This window comes from Drosophila busckii, chromosome 3L (genome assembly GCF_011750605.1).
Source record: "Drosophila busckii strain San Diego stock center, stock number 13000-0081.31 chromosome 3L, ASM1175060v1, whole genome shotgun sequence".
Classification (NCBI taxonomy): Eukaryota; Metazoa; Arthropoda; class Insecta; order Diptera; family Drosophilidae; genus Drosophila; species Drosophila busckii.
This window is the reverse complement of record NC_046606.1, coordinates 11,627,200-11,642,189: the sequence shown is the minus strand read 5'-3', so window position 1 is coordinate 11,642,189 and position 14,990 is coordinate 11,627,200. Positions and strand designations below refer to the sequence as shown.

Genomic DNA, 14,990 nt, shown 5'->3' with positions numbered 1-14,990 from the left:
TTAAAGCTGCAAACGCAACAGTCAGCTTTGAACCCAAATTTTAAAAGCATAAATTAAGTAAAGTTATGAATCATAAAAAAGATAAGATATAAAAAAGATTACACTTGTATGCATTAGAAAGAACATTTTAAAAGTTCAAATAGAAAAGTAAAATTAAATTCAATGATTCAAAACTGAATGAACAATTTGCAACTTCAATGTGTATATGTGGGTGTGTGGGTTTATACATTTTAAACAATTAACTCAATTTACTGACTATAATGCCAGTTACAACTAAACCTACTATCACAGCAATCACTAAAAGTATCAGGATCTTACGACGATGGCTATTATTACTGGCAGCAGCCTTACGCAGATATTCGGTACCTTCTTCCAAAGCAACGGCCGTACCAGTAACATGGGTTTCTATGGTATCTATAAAGAAGATAAAAAAGAGTAAACAAAAGTGTTTTACAGTTAGAAACTGCGAGTGGCTGTTACTAACCCAACATTGGTGCCTGCTCGGCGACCAAGCCGCTGAGCTTCACCATAATGGCATTTACATCGATCATATCGGTTTCAATTTGCTGCACTTGACGTTGCCGTTCGACCAGCATGTCGTACTCCTGTTGCAGGCCCGCCTGCTCCTGACGCTGCTGCTGCAGCAGCTCCGTATTGGCCGCCAGCTCCGCCTCCCGATCAGCAGCAGCCGCCTGCATATAGCTTTGCCTGGTTGCCTGCGAGATGCTGTGCTGCAGCTCTGAGTATTTCTGCACAACTTGCGTAAACTCCCGCATAAGCTTATCCAGCTGCAGCTTCTGTTGACGATCCCCATAACGCACAACGGACTGCAGGCGCTGAAGCTCAACGCTGGTGGTCTGAACACGTGCGTTCGCCTTAGTATTGATGCTGTGAATCTTTTCACGCAGCGTTGACAAATCCTTGGCGGTGCCGATGAGCTTCAGCTGCCGCTCTAGCTGCTTGCTGCTGCTTAGAATGGAGGTAATGTTGTGCCCAATGTTCTCGCTGAGCGACACAAACTCTGTGGGGCTGAAGCCGGAGCCGCTGGATGAGGATGTCGCGCCGCCAGCGAAGCTCACATCGGGCGTGGTACTCGACGTAGCGCCATAGTCACGATGCACTGTGCTGGAGCTTGTTGGATTGTTCAAGGCCTGCGACATCTTTAATTTGGTCACGCTTGTTCTGGGTCCGCAACAGGGCACACACTATCTTGGTCTGTTTATGATTGCGTATGTATGTGTATGTGGTTCAATGTGTGTTCTGTGTTTCCACGCTGGGTTCTCTGATGCGACTGTCTGTCTATGCAAAGAGCTTAACTTTAGTCATGTATGTAAGCAGGAAATACCGCAACTATCTACAAACTAATGCGCTTCGTGTTACACAAACAAACAAACAAATCCAACTCGAACTCAAAAAGCAACAACAAAAATGATTCACTTCAACTTGGAGGTTTTATCAGCCGAGCGAACATATGACAAATGCATGTGTGTGTACATTTGTTTTTGCTGCTGCGATTGCATGTGTGCGTGCGTCTGTATGTGTGTGTCTGTGAGAGTGTTTATGGTGGTTTTTGCATATGCCTGTGGGTGCCAGCAGTTAGATGGCCTCCAATTATTAGTATTAATTACCTAGGATTTGCTTCAGCGGACGTGACGCTCGATTTCCAATTTCTTTTTTAACAAAATTTGTCACTGCGCAAGCCTTTTCTTTCTTCCACTCTTGATTCGCCTTAACAGTGACTGCCACTTAACATGGACAGCAGTACTAACATATGTTTAGCTTAACATTACATTGCTCATGTTAAATGTTAAAAATTATCGATAGTCATACATACATATGAACTTAAAGGGCGCCAAAGCATAGGGTTTGCTTATTTGATTTGTTTAATGTACTAAACCATGATGAGCATGTTATTTAATAAAAACACAAAGCGTACTTTTTCTTTACGGTCTTGAATGTATATTCCGTAGCTTTAACGTACAGAGTTATGCTAAAAAGTAAAAATCCTCATTACTCTTGTCCCCTAGGCCGTGGCATATTTAGTGGGTCTTGGCAGCCAAACGCTTGTCGCGCTCCTCCGAGATGCTCAGCTTAACACCCTTGCCCTTTGGCAGCGAGACGTACGCCTTGTTGCCCTTGCCAATGATGAACACGTTGGTCAGACGGGTGGCGAACACATGACCCTGAGAGTCCTTAATGTGCACAATATCGAAAGAACCAGGATGACGCTCACGGTTGACAACAGTGCCGACACGTCCCAAATTTCTACCTCCAGTGATCATGCACAGGTTGCCTATAGATATATGAAAATAATATGTTAGCAACAATCCAAAATATTTTGTGTTATAGAATGGAACTGTAATTGCACGTAAAAGTTACTGAATTGCGTGAAAATCACAAAGCAGAGACCGTCGTGACAAAAATTGCTTTTGGCTATGTATTTGAACCACGCAGCTTGAGAATTAACACATTGCGGTCTTCGAACCAGCCAAGAGACTGTACTGAGAATGCTGATGCTTACCCGAATCGAACTTGATGTAGTCGGTGATCTTGCCGGTGGCAATGTCAACCTGCACGGTATCGTTAGCATGGATCAAGGGATCGGGGTAACGGATGGTGCGGCCGTCGTGTGTAACCAAGAAAGGAACACCCTTGGCGCCCAACTGGTTCTTCTTCACCTTGCACAGCTTGTACTGCAAATAGAAAGGAAGAACGAGATTTTAGTATTCAGCATTTAAAGCAAAGAAAATCTACATTATAAAGCCATTAAATCACTGAAACTTGTTTTTTTTTTTAATTGTAATTGCACGTAAAAGTTACTGAATTGTGTAAAAATCACAAAGCAGAGACCGTCGTATCAAAAATTGCTTTGGGCTTCGTTTTGAACCACAATTGTCGCACTATCAAACGTCAAGCGGTCTTCGACAAAGCCCCCACCCACTCAGGCCCATCACAATGAGGAGATAAACTCACCTTGGCCTCCTCGGCGGAAATACGATGGATGGTGAAACGTCCCTTAACATCATAGATCAGACGGAAGAACTCACCGGTCTTCTCAATGGTGATGACATCTAATGGAAAATTAAACATCAGCATAGATTCTCATATTTTTTTCCAGTAATTTACTTACCCATGAAGCCAGATGGGTAGGTAGGGTCGGTGCGGACCTTGCCGTCAACCTTGATGAGACGCTGCATGAGAATCTTGGTCACTTCAGCGCCATTGAGAGCGTACTTGAGACGATTTCTCAGGAAGATCAACAGTGGCAGCGACTCACGCAGCTTGTGTGGACCGGTTGAGGGACGGGGGGCGAACACACCTCCCAATTTGTCCAACATCCATGCCTTGGGGGCGGCTAAACGCTTCAAATGCTTCTTAGGTCCACGAGCCTGCACAATAACAGTTACACATTAGACATTTTTCACTTTATACTTTTAGCCAACTGCGAAACAACAAACAATAAACCCGATTTGCATTGCCCAATCAAAAACACTTTTGCCTAAATACGCACATATTCAACTTAAGCACAATTTGCGGCATTGTTTATTATACATCTCACTAGGTTTTTGTTAGCTATTCGCGTTGATGGCTATGTATTTAATTCTCGTTTATGTTTTTAGCCTTACCATCTCGTACGATACGTAAAAAAGGAAAGGAAGTTGGTGAGCTGTCAAAGCAGATGACAGCTGCGCACGGCGTTGCCATCTCGCTGCAAATGATGTGACCAGCTCTGTAGAAAACAGTGCTGTAAAGCATTTGCTGTTACGCTAAATTTCAAGGCGCGTCAGAATTAAAAAGTGTTTTCAATTTATAATAATTGTTTATTTTTTATGTAATTATATAGGTAATGCATCCACGAAACACAATGGTACGCATTAGGTATAATCGCAATTACAAACTGTAAAACCTACTTAGACGTTAAAGGGTAGTTTTTTCTAAGCAAACACTATTTGCCAAATATTGTAACTGTAAATTACCAATCATTTGGTTTTTATTAATTTTTTTCGTCATAAAAGCACAATTGCTTTTCTCTATTATTATTTATTATTATTTTAAATTGTTATGTGTGTTTCTTTATGGATAATTTCTTGATTTCTTAAGTTTTTGTACATAATACAAACTGCATTTAACATGCGCATTCTTTTTTCAGTAGCATTTGTTAAAGTGTGAAACTTAAATATATGAAATAAATTTTTAGAAATTGGTTTTGTTTAATATATTGTAAATATGTTTGTAATAATGAATGTTACGTGGATGTTTAAATGGCTACGCATGTACGACTTTACTTCTGTCCATTCGTACGTTCTTTATGATAAGGTGCCGTTTAATTTTAACATAATGCATAGGGTATGTATTTAACATATATGAGGGCATTTTGTATGTGTATGAGTGAGTGAGTGTGTGTGTGTGTGTGTGTTGTTTTAGAATTAGTCTGTTATTGTTGTTCTTCAGTCCAACTTCTTCATAGATTTGAGCGCACGCTCGCGCAGCTGCTTCTCCAAATCCTCATTAATGCCGGGTCCACCAGCTAGCAGCAGTGGCAACTTGCCATTTCGCTTACCACCGCTTGTGGTATGCTCCTCCTCATCCTCGTCACTGCTGCCCTGTGAGCTGCTGTCCTGTCTATGCTTGCTGCTCTTTCGCTTATGCTTCTTATGCTTCTTACTCTTCTTGCTATGCTTCTTGTGTTTCTTGTGCTTCTTCTTCTTCGACGAAGACTCTTCCTCCGAAGCCGAATCGCTGTCCGTTGATTTTTTGGACTTCTTGCGCTTCTTCTTAGGCACACGTTCATCGTCCGAATCACTGGCATCGCCTGCACTATCATCTTTGCGTAACTTTTTGTGACTGCGCTTGAGCTTCTCTGTTGCTGCCGAATCCGCAACGATAGAATTCCTACGTTGCAACTTCTTGTCGCCACCGCCACTGCGCCGCTTGTCCCTTTCGCTTCTGCTGACACTGGCATCCTCCTTACGCTTAAGCAGCATCGCCTGCTTTTTGCGCTGTTTCTGACGCTCATCGCTGCTCTCATCCTCACTGCTGCTGCTGCTGCCCGAGCTGCGGGACGCTTTTGTCTTGGCTGCCACCTTTAACTTGGAGTTTTTCTGCGCAGCCGCTGCGGCACGACGTCTCTTCTGCTGCTGCTCATCGTCGCTGTCTGCGCTGTCGTCATCGCTGCTGTCCGAGCTGCTGCTTTGGCTATGCGCGCGAGACTTCCTTGTCCCTGCCGCTACCAGGCTGCGCTCGTGTGGCTTAAGGAAAGGAGATGGCGTGCGCGACAGACTGGACAGGCTGCGATGCTCAGGCTGCGCAAGTGTTGGCTGAGACTGCGGCAGCGTTTGTGGTTTCTCCAGCTGCTGCGGTTTGGGATCCTCGCGACAGAGATCAATGGTGCTGACAGCGGGACCAGCAAACTCTACGGAACGACGTCGGTTGCGTTGCTGCGGCCGGGAATTGGAACGACTGCGGCTTGAGCTACGCTTGCGTGGGCTGCGACTGCGACTACGTTTGCGTGGTTGGCTGCGACTGCGGCTGCGTCGACTTTGACTGCGTCGGCTGCGACTGACGCTGCGCTTGTCAGAGCGACTGCGAGTGCGTCGACGCGGCACTGGACTGATGCTAACGCTGCGCTGTGCTGGGCGACGAGCTGCTGCAGGCGGCGGACTAGCGCTGTCTGAACTGGAGCGCGCCTGGCGCGGATGCTGCAGCTGTTGGTTGCGTTGCGGCATTTGCTGATGCTGATCCCAACGATTAAAGTTGCCCTGTGGCGAATTGCGGCGATCAAAACGACGCGCTGGCGAAAACTGCTTGCGGAACTGCTGACCCTGTCCCTGATTAGCTGGAGGAGAGCTGCGACGATCTCGTGAGAAACGGTCAAAGCGTCGTCCGCCTTGAGGGCTGTTATTCCTGGCCTGCCAGTTAATGCGGCCGACACGCTGAGGACTATTTCCGCGATACTGGTTCTGCTGCTGATTCCACATATTACGTTGGTGGCCACCACCGCCGCGACCACCACGCTGGCCGCCACGATAATTCATAGCTGGTGAGCGGCGACGGTTGTTAAAGTTTCTGTAATACATGTCGGAGCACAAGGAGATAGAATGAGCTTAAGAAGTGCGAAAAATATAAATGACAGTTGTCAAAAAGAAAAACGAGTAATGGCAACTCTGCTCTATTCTTGACATTTGCAAATTTAGAAGAAGAAAAATATTATTTTTATATTTTGCCTACCGACGGGGTGATCTGGAGTAGCGCATGGGCGATCTGGAGAGCATGCGAGAGCGCGAGCGTCGACGCGAATTGGAACGCTGAAAACGTCCATTATCCTGCCGCATGGGACTGCGTTGACGTGGAGAGTAGCGCCGCTGTGGCTGCGTACGTCGATTGCCGCTAAACTGTCGGCCACGTCCATCGCCGCCGCGCTCTATGGAACTGGCAGAGTCGCCGCGATTACTGCGATAGTGACGTTTATTCTGGACGCTGTTCTTGTTGCGACGATGCTCAAAGTGCTGCTGATCGTTCGGACGTTCGGGCGACAGCGAAATGCTGCTAGCGCTGCGTCGACGGCGATTACTGCGACGGGAGGAGCTGCGTGAGCGTGAACGTGCTCCTGCTGCCGGCGCTTTTGCCTTCGAGTTTTTGCGGCCACTGCGAGATCTACAAAGCAAATAAATTAAAGGTTTAAAGGCCATATATGCGGTCAATGGAATGGCCGCTTACCTGCTGTGACTGCGTGCGGACCGTGAGCGCGAACGAGATTTGGCCTTGGATTTATTTGCTGTCTCGGGCTTAGGTGAACCCTGCGTCGAGTGGCGTCCATTTACAGGCGCTGCTGTTGCTGCTGCCGCAGCTGCTGTACCGCCGCTTCCAGTACTGGCACTGGGTGAAGCCTCACGTCCACGCTTGCGTAGACGTGCTGCTGCATTGGCGGCAGCTTCGCGTGCTGCTGCGTTTATGGGAGCTGCCACACTGCCATTGTTAGTTGGTGCTGCCATTTTGGAGGCAGAGCGGCTGTGTGAACGTGACTTGGATCTGCGTTGCCGATCTCGCGAGCCAGAATGGCGAAAGCGTGAGCGTGAGCGAGAGCGCGAGACATGACGCTGCTTCTGCTGTTGCGCCAGTTCCTCCTCACGCTTGAGTATCTCGTCCTTTTTCTGCTGTATGAACTCGGCTGGTATGCCGCTTTCACTGTCTTGGGCAGAGAGTAGCAGCGCCCAGAGATCGCCCATGAATTGGCGCGCATTGCGTCCATTGAGGAAGCCAGTCATATTTATTTGCATTTTCTTGGGGCAGGGATATTTCTCTTCCTCTAGCTGATTGTAGACAAACTCGACAACCACATCATCTTCCATGTGCAGCAGCTCGGTAATCTTTTTGCTAATCCATGGACGTAGCACATCCAATTTTACTTTGGTCATATCCACGCGCTTATTAAGGCAATCGCCAAACTTCATTTGCTTCAATAGCTTCTTCTCCTTGTCGCTGAAGCGCGTGTCCTGCTGCTGGTTGGTGCCCTACAAAAGCAAACAGAACGACAACAACAAACATGAGTAAAGGCTTGAGGCACAGTTGAAACACCCTTTAAGCATGAGATAGCTCTACTGCTCTCATTATTTAGCATATTAAAAGTTATTAACAATTTAATGGCTCATTTCCATTTCCCCTTAACATTTAAGCGCTGCCACCGCATTTATCGATTGTTGTTCGGCCTTATTATAAGCAAAGACACCCCACACTTGCCCAAATCCAACAACCACAACCCTAGTGTTTAAACAACAACAACGTACCGTGAACATCATCTTGGTACGAAATACACTTGCACTCTCGCTAGCGTTACGTAGTTTTATTTACACCGCACAACTCGGTTTCTGTTTTTTATTTTTATTTCATGCCACACACAATTGATACGCGCGCTCTCTTGTAAATCAAATCAAACTCAAAATACAATATTTGCTTGTAACCCGGCACCCGCAACAAAAACTACTTCTATACACACACACAGTCGGCCAGCACACACACACACGTACGTACGCACACGCTACTCTATGTCTGTATTAGTGTGCTTGATTTTGCGAAGCCGTGTATGCGATGTAATATTCAATTAACTTGATTTTGGCTGCGCAGCAAGTGCAGATGCTTTAATTATGCGTTAAGCTAAACGCAAAAGCACACAGTGTGTGTTTTTTGGCAAGTTTTATAAACGTTTTTCACAGTTTTCGCTAAAAATTTATGCGTGTTACTAGCGCTGGCACAAAACAAAACGATAAGCGGCAATTGGCGATGGCGGCAGGGGCTAAGCCGCTAAAAAGTATCGATAACTATCGCATATGCTTAAGCATGCCAACTTGCGGGAACTTTAATTGTTTTAAAATTTTGTTTATTTAAAATAATTTAATTTCATTAAACATTAGTACATACATATAAGTAAATTATTTTGTATTTATTACAAAACGTTAAAAACGCTTTGCAATAGTTAATTAAACTAATAATTTGCCATTGTGAACTGCGTCAATTGCTTTCCATTCAATTCGTTGCTCATTAAAAACTAAAATTGTGTATTTAATTTTAATTAATTTAAAATGCATTAGTTTTAATCGTAGACTTAATTTAAGCATTATCTTTTGTGCAAAATACCATTTCAATATCTTTTGTTTACAGCAATAGTAAAAGTTACAATAATAGAGACAAATATAGAAACAGTAAATAACATTGCAAAATTGATTTCGCTACAAAAAATAATTATTTCTCAATTAAGTAAATTTAGCCACATCTACTACGCAAGCTCGCTCAGTTCTTTTGGTTGCTGTTGTTGTTTTTTTTGCTTGTTTTTTATAAATAATTGTGTGTGTTTTTTTTATATCAAACTGATCTAGGGTATCATATTGGGCTCCTGAGCAGCGCCCGTAGAATACTTGGGCTTGCAGACACAACCGCTTTCCACAAGCACATAATCCTGGCCAGTAAGCGTTACTGGACCCAAGGGAATTACAAGGAACAAGTAAGGCACATACGTTTGCGTGCACTCACCTCGCACAACATCGCACTCCGATGATCTATAAAGTAATAGGAATCAATAAATATTTGAAGTTGTAGGCTAAATTTGCAGCTACTTACTCGCACACCTCGAAGACCACCTGTTGCAGTAAATCGGGAAATTTTTGCACTATGGTCACGGGTTGACCGGATGTCAAGCTTACGCCGTACATGGGCGCCGTAGTATTGTAGCGTGTTTTACATAATCTCGCTGGTGTATCGCTTTTGCATTGTTGTGCCGGCGAAGCGTTCTTAAGCGAGCGACCTAGCCAGAGATACAAAGAGAAAGTGAATGACTAATAAAATTCATATGCAAATTAGCTGACAGACACACCTACCACTGTGCGTTAACAATAATAAATATAGGTACACACTTGTAAATTAAAATTTGAACTTACCATAACGATTGCTTCCGATAGCCTCATTGTTCACTTCATCATAGGCACGCAGTAGCGCACTTGTGGTTATTGCGGGATCCAATGTGCTGGGCAATTTGCTTTGACGTCCACGTCGCGAATTTCCGTTCCAATTGGAGAATGTGCGCGCAACGGCGGCACTGCAATGCCAATGGCAAAACAGAATCAAACCAAGGCGTTAGAAAAGAAAGTTTGCATTGTCAGCAATTAGACACACACACACACACACAGACAAACAGTTAGACTCACCTTGGATATGGCGCATTATTTGGACCCAGGCAATCAAGTGAGTCTGTCAACGCATCTCCCGATAAATATTTCAGTCCACGTGCACCGCTACATTTGCTGGGCGCATCATCCGCGCTGCTGCTGCTGCTGCTATAACTGGGCCAGAGTGCTGCATTGGCGCAGGTGAGTGCAATGCTGATGACGCAGAGTGCCGTTAGCTGCTGGCAGAGAACAAATAAAAATTAGCAGACGTTACAATTAAATGCCGAGTCTATATGCATAACGGCTAACAGGTTGATAAAACTTTTGAGTCAGTCAATACATTTATACCCTGTACACAAATGTTTTTATAAATAACAAATTGCATTGAAAATCGTTAAAGACAAAGTCAGTTATGCAGCTTACAGGGTATAAAGTAATAACATATACCAAGCACGTTTGAAGCCCAAATGACTTTGTCTGCATGTTGTAATACACTTTACAGGTTAAAGTTAAGCTCTTAAGTCTAACTTGTATATAAATCTTGTGTACTTTTTTCGTGGTTCCTAGAAATTACAATTTAAAGCACAGACCGCGCCGCTATTAAGTACACAGCTAGTTAAAATTATAGTGCTCGCATTAAAATTCCTCAAGCTCAATATAAATTTCCATTTTCTCTCTTTGAAAAGCAGACGGACAGCGTCAGCTTTTGACACGGTTCAACTTTTGTAGATGCTAAGCAAATTAGTAGTGCTCATAAATAACCGCAGCAGCAGCAACAACAACAACAGCAACTCGCCCCCATAACCGCACGTGAAAGTAAAAACAAAAGAAGAAATTCCAAATGGCCATGGCCAAAATAAGACAGGCCAAGAGCCAACAACAACAAAATGTAAATACATTTTTCAACCACATGCAAAGTTGGCTTCTAATACGCTCTGAACTTTTTATTGCCACTTGTAGTTTTATTTATTTCTGCTTTTTGTTTTTTTTTTTTTGGTATTTTCTTTCACTTTCTCTGTGCAGATTTTGGTTGATCAAGTGTTGGCCAAAAAAAACCAGTTCCAATTGAATCAAATTGCAATAGCACATAATACGCTTTTCAAACGAGCAAGAAAATGTATTTATAAAAATAAAAGAGATGCCCGCTCATGTCACGTATGTCATGCACGCGCAAAATGAAAAACAAATAACCGTTAGCATGACAGTCGTAACGTGCATTGTACTCCTGGCATTTGTTATTTATCGATAAAAAAAAAAAATAATTGCATGCTTGTTATTTTCGGTATGCTTTTGAATTCACTGTTCACACATTTCGTGGCAGGCAATGACAAAACTTTCTATTCAATTGCAGCTTTGACGGAATGCCTCGAGTGCCAAACCGGACTCATTACGACGGGCCCATCCATTGCCATTGCCATTGCGTGTGGGAAACAAAATGAAAGCGAAATTCTATTATTTAATTCTTTTTACATTCATTACAAGAAAATTAATGAACTTGTTGTTGAAGAAGCAGAAGACGACGACGCTATTTTTTTTATGTTGTTGTTGTTGTTAAAAGTCTCACACTCTGCGGCTGACAGACCGCAGACCAGGTGCGACACTCTCACCTGAACTCTGGGCAGAGGGTCTTTTGTCAAATTCTGCCGTACTTGTCATTAAAAACGCGCCATTGTCAATTCCAGTTTTAAAACTTTCTGTTTTTTTAGACTTTAATAAGCAGTAGCTGCCAACTAAAACACTAAAGCCATTGCCATTTGAACCTTTAATAAATAAATCAAAGCAAAACTGCAAAAGTTCAAAATTTTATTGCACTTGAACCGAATTTCGAAAACCAAAGCAAAGCCTTAGTTAGCTTTCGATAAGTTGCCCGCAGTCATTTCAATCGCCTTGGGGTAGACTAATGAATGGGCAACTTTCTTAAGTAGCTCTGGGTTCATTGAAATTGTCGCGCCAATGACGCAGCTAAAAAACTGCACATGCAAATAATTATGTCTATAATTATAATGTATTTTAAAATGGTTTAGAAATTGTTCAAATCATGCATTAATCAAATGCCCATTGGAGCTTCAAACTTTTCGGACTAATGTGATGGTCATTAGGCGCTTACATAACAGCTAAAACATAAAACGCACTAAATGCCATTTGTTGTTATTATTGTTGTCACTATTGTTGTTGTTGTTGACTTAGTCGTCGTAACAGCAGCAGTGAGCTTAGAAAGAAAGAATAAGAATCAACGGCAAGGTAAAAGAAACAGCAAAACTGTCAAGAGCACACATACATATGTATGTACATAGGTACATGCATACATTCACACATATGAGGTGCCGTTATAACGAGGTTAACGACCCACATTGCTGTCGCCCTCTCGCTTGCACACACTTTGTCGCGCTCCTCAAGCCTCACGCCTCAGCTAGCTTATGAAAAATCATAAACATTTAATAAACTATATTTAACAAACAAAAAATTAGACAATATTGGAGCAGCGAGCTCTCAACAACTACACACACAAGTGAAAATTGATTTAACAAAACCAAACCATGACACAAAGCGAATGGCATGGAAGAATGGGGCGACAGTCTTACAAATGGCCAATACAGCTGCAAACTGGTTTATTGATAAGCATTAGACACACACACACACACACCTGCCGGCTGGCCAAGAGCTCCACATACGCTACAACTCCAATGGATGTCAGTGATAATCTCTGTTGATTGATATAAATCGTTTGTTTATTTATTTTCTTTAGCTCTTATGCCATTTTCAAGGCCTCTTTGCAGCAGCAGGATCAGCAGCGCCGACGCCTGCAGCGTCTGCTGACAAACAGTTCTCAGCCATGATTTGTTTTAAAACCGTTGCATTCCACACTCTGACGTGATAACCCCAAGCGACAAAAACTTTCAATGCGCTGCTCTCTCCGTCAGGCATGCAAAGCACGTTTAAGTCAGAGCAGAGCAGCGCAGCGCAGCGCAGCTTAGAAGCAGCGAACGAGAGAGAGAAACAAAGAGAGCGCGCGCGCAGGTTTAGACAAGTGCAATGGGCTGCGGTTGTCGTCGCTGTCGTTGGCCTCCCACACTCTTACACACACACACACATAGGCACACGCACACAGCTATACAATGACAGCAGCTTTCATTTTGGGCCGCAGCCACTTCGCATGCTGTACGCGTTTTTTTTTTTTTGGCCATTGTCCGGCTTGGGTTTGGCGATCGTGCGTGGAAACGAGGCTAAGAGCAAATAAAACGGCAACAACAATAAGTAGAACCGTCATAGCCATAATCATGATAATCAGCCACAGACCCTGACACTTTTACTCATTACACAAAAAAAAGAAGAGTTAGAAGAAAAATTGAAGTTTCTCAAAATTGTGCCTCTCATCAATTACTGTTAGCTCTTGGCGCTACATTAAATATGACAATTAACACAAATTTGGTGTGTAAATATTGTTATAAACATTTTGTTGTTGAACGGCATACACACACGCACACGCACACAGTGGCAACCTTTTGACCTAGAAATGTGCACAGTTCTTTTGTTTTACAGTTTCAAGATCCGCTCTTTTGCAAAATTCAAATTGTTTTCTTAAGGTTGGGTTCTTCTTCGTCACAGCAGTCAAGGCATGAAGTTGGGCACGCATGAATGCGATTACCACGCTCAGTTTGTTTATACCCAAGTATGTGTGTAGGTGCGTGTGTGCGAGTGTGTGTGTGTGTAACCGGCTTTAAACAACAACAACAATCACGGGACAAACATAAAAATCAAAGTATGAATATGTTTAGCCTACTTTTTATAAACAATTTTTGTGTATTTAGCTCGGGGCACACATAGCCCCACGGGCTAACTTCGAAACAGTCTGGGAATTTATTTAAAATCATCTCCGTCTGCTTCTTAGCCAGCTGGCCTGCCTTATAGGCGTTTATTAAATTAGTGAGCCATTGACAGTAGAAAATAAAAACGGTAAAATGTATGCAAATTAATTTCAATAAAATGCTTTGCAAATTAGAAAAATACAAAGCCGTAAGTAAAACATTTCATTTTCAGCTAATCAGCCATGTTAACCTTAATTTTGATTTTGTTTTCTATTTCAGCGTGTGCAAATTTGGCAGCCCAAAAGCAAAATAAGCATGAGCGCAAGTTTAAAACGTGACGCGATTAACAATAAAGCGAGTAGTAAAAGTTATTTGACCAAAGCAAATTCATTAAAAATTCGTTAAGGCTGCGCCGACTGATTTTAGTCAGACACATAGCGTGCCGTGCAGCGAGAAGAAAAGAAAGTCCAAGAAAGGTGCTAATTTTCAGCAAGTGATTGCACAAAAATGGGTCGCTAGTTGCTCTTTAGCCAAGGCATGAAATTCCTAAGGAATCCGGCAATGAGCAGACAGCAGCCAAACCCAAAATCGTTTAATCTGCAATGGACCACCAAGGTGTCTGCTTTTTTTTTTAGAGTCTGCTGGGTTGGGCAAATACACGCACGCACACACACACGCATACAAATGGCATGCAAGTGCATGTATCTGTATGTGTGTGTGTGTGTGAGCAAGCGATACTGGTTTGCAACGCCAAAAGGAATACAAAAGAGAACAATGCCAAGTTCAATGCAAAGAGAGGCTAACTTAAGCTTGAGCTGAGGTGAGAATTGTTAACTTGAGTGGAGCTTAGTGCTTACTAGTGGGCGCATTATTGGCTAACTGTCGCTTTAAAATGCACTTTTGTTGCCAAAAACTTTTGAGCTACTCGCTTTCAGCTGCTTATTTATATTTTCTTAATTTTATATTGCAGATCTTTCTTTGGCTAAGTTCCCAGCGCCTAGAGCACTCTTACTTGTCTTTTATTTTGTGTGCTTGTGCTTATTGAGGTCACTTACTTTGACAGAACTTCTACTTAAGCACCGGTATTCCATTTTTAAACTGTTTGTGTGTTTGTGTCTGTTGCTGGGCCTGATCGGTCGATGATGGTTGGGTTTGTTTATTGGCTTTGCTGTACTTGTGGTAGCTGCAGTTGTTAACGATATTTTGTTTCAATTTTATTTGCTTTCTTCACAACACATTGGATTTGGAAAAACACGTAACGACACAAGGGACCCGTACAAAAGGCAGAACTCTGGCTCTTGGTCTTCTTCGTTTCTTCTTTTTATCTCTTTTAGTTTTTTGATGTGCAGTGGGGGCTATTAACGCGGCCAAAAAATGACTGGCAACAATGAGCAAAAAGACCAAACCGTACAGCTCGAACGCTCAACTTGAACTGACGCGCCAGTTAACGTTTACCATACCTTAAGCACTTGGTCGATGGACGACAAAGACAGTTGACGGCAATGGCGACGGCAACTGCGACTGCGAC

General features: G+C 43.2%; 4 protein-coding genes and 2 non-coding genes across 8 annotated transcripts; all 6 read right to left on the bottom strand.

Annotated features, from left to right (window-relative positions):
- Positions 1-114: 114 nt before the first annotated feature.
- LOC108601142 (syntaxin-12) lies at positions 115-1,745 on the bottom strand. Of its 2 annotated transcripts, none has more exons than XM_017989070.1 (3): positions 1,629-1,745; positions 485-1,299; positions 115-414 (listed from the first exon to the last, which is right to left on the bottom strand). In XM_017989070.1, exons 2-3 carry the CDS (start codon positions 1,158-1,160, stop codon positions 239-241), a joined length of 852 nt encoding a protein of 283 aa, XP_017844559.1. In that variant the 5' UTR covers positions 1,161-1,299; positions 1,629-1,745; the 3' UTR covers positions 115-238. The 2 variants fall into 2 exon arrangements, with proteins under 2 accessions (XP_017844559.1, XP_017844558.1); XM_017989069.1 differs by having other exon boundaries at positions 485-1,295.
- A 188-nt stretch (positions 1,746-1,933) lies between these two features.
- Positions 1,934-3,695, bottom strand: LOC108598589 (40S ribosomal protein S4). The gene is made up of 5 exons (XM_017985283.1): positions 3,627-3,695; positions 3,131-3,389; positions 2,974-3,071; positions 2,522-2,693; positions 1,934-2,293 (listed from the first exon to the last, which is right to left on the bottom strand). Exons 1-5 carry the CDS (start codon positions 3,627-3,629, stop codon positions 2,040-2,042), a joined length of 786 nt encoding a protein of 261 aa, XP_017840772.1. The 5' UTR covers positions 3,630-3,695; the 3' UTR covers positions 1,934-2,039.
- On the bottom strand, positions 2,355-2,495 carry LOC117134822. Its single transcript, XR_004458869.1, has one exon. It is a non-coding gene; the product is annotated as a small nucleolar RNA psi28S-3327 (small nucleolar RNA).
- Positions 2,796-2,937, bottom strand: LOC117134821. The gene has a single exon (XR_004458868.1). It is a non-coding gene; the product is annotated as a small nucleolar RNA psi28S-3327 (small nucleolar RNA).
- A 263-nt stretch (positions 3,696-3,958) lies between the features above and the next one.
- LOC108600880 (serine/arginine repetitive matrix protein 1) lies at positions 3,959-8,231 on the bottom strand. Its single transcript, XM_017988697.2, has 4 exons — positions 7,785-8,231; positions 6,718-7,511; positions 6,229-6,654; positions 3,959-6,066 (listed from the first exon to the last, which is right to left on the bottom strand). The coding sequence occupies exons 1-4, from the start codon at positions 7,794-7,796 to the stop codon at positions 4,449-4,451; spliced, it is 2,850 nt and encodes a 949-aa protein (XP_017844186.1). The 5' UTR covers positions 7,797-8,231; the 3' UTR covers positions 3,959-4,448.
- A 570-nt stretch (positions 8,232-8,801) lies between these two features.
- On the bottom strand, positions 8,802-14,935 carry LOC108599170. 2 transcript variants are annotated; one of them, XM_017985956.1, is made up of 5 exons: positions 14,518-14,935; positions 9,696-9,895; positions 9,429-9,586; positions 9,112-9,295; positions 8,802-9,050 (listed from the first exon to the last, which is right to left on the bottom strand). In XM_017985956.1, the coding sequence occupies exons 1-5, from the start codon at positions 14,551-14,553 to the stop codon at positions 8,867-8,869; spliced, it is 762 nt and encodes a 253-aa protein (XP_017841445.1). In that variant the 5' UTR covers positions 14,554-14,935; the 3' UTR covers positions 8,802-8,866. The 2 variants fall into 2 exon arrangements, with proteins under 2 accessions (XP_017841445.1, XP_017841446.1); XM_017985957.1 differs by having other exon boundaries at positions 9,696-9,892.
- Between the last annotated feature and the right edge of the window lie 55 nt (positions 14,936-14,990).

What these genes read in the sequence shown, in the direction of transcription:
- LOC108601142 (XM_017989070.1), bottom strand. Translation starts at nt 1,160, where the DNA reads ATGTCGCAGGCCTTGAACAATCCAACAAGCTCCAGCACAGTGCATCGT. An exon ending in CGAGCAGGCACCAATGTTGG is followed by an intron (nt 415 to 484) that starts GTTAGTAACAGC and finishes TCTTCTTTATAG; the next exon opens with ATACCATAGAAACCCATGTT.
- LOC108598589 (XM_017985283.1), bottom strand. An exon ending in CTACCCATCTGGCTTCATGG is followed by an intron (nt 3,072 to 3,130) that starts GTAAGTAAATTA and finishes ATTTTCCATTAG; the next exon opens with ATGTCATCACCATTGAGAAG. An exon ending in CTACATCAAGTTCGATTCGG is followed by an intron (nt 2,294 to 2,521) that starts GTAAGCATCAGC and finishes ATATATCTATAG; the next exon opens with GCAACCTGTGCATGATCACT.
- LOC108600880 (XM_017988697.2), bottom strand. An exon ending in TCCGCACGCAGTCACAGCAG is followed by an intron (nt 6,655 to 6,717) that starts GTAAGCGGCCAT and finishes TTTGCTTTGTAG; the next exon opens with ATCTCGCAGTGGCCGCAAAA. An exon ending in TACTCCAGATCACCCCGTCG is followed by an intron (nt 6,067 to 6,228) that starts GTAGGCAAAATA and finishes CATGTATTACAG; the next exon opens with AAACTTTAACAACCGTCGCC.
- LOC108599170 (XM_017985956.1), bottom strand. Translation starts at nt 14,553, where the DNA reads ATGGAATACCGGTGCTTAAGTAGAAGTTCTGTCAAA. An exon ending in TATCGGAAGCAATCGTTATG is followed by an intron (nt 9,296 to 9,428) that starts GTAAGTTCAAAT and finishes ATCTCTGGCTAG; the next exon opens with GTCGCTCGCTTAAGAACGCT. An exon ending in GTGGTCTTCGAGGTGTGCGA is followed by an intron (nt 9,051 to 9,111) that starts GTAAGTAGCTGC and finishes ATTACTTTATAG; the next exon opens with ATCATCGGAGTGCGATGTTG.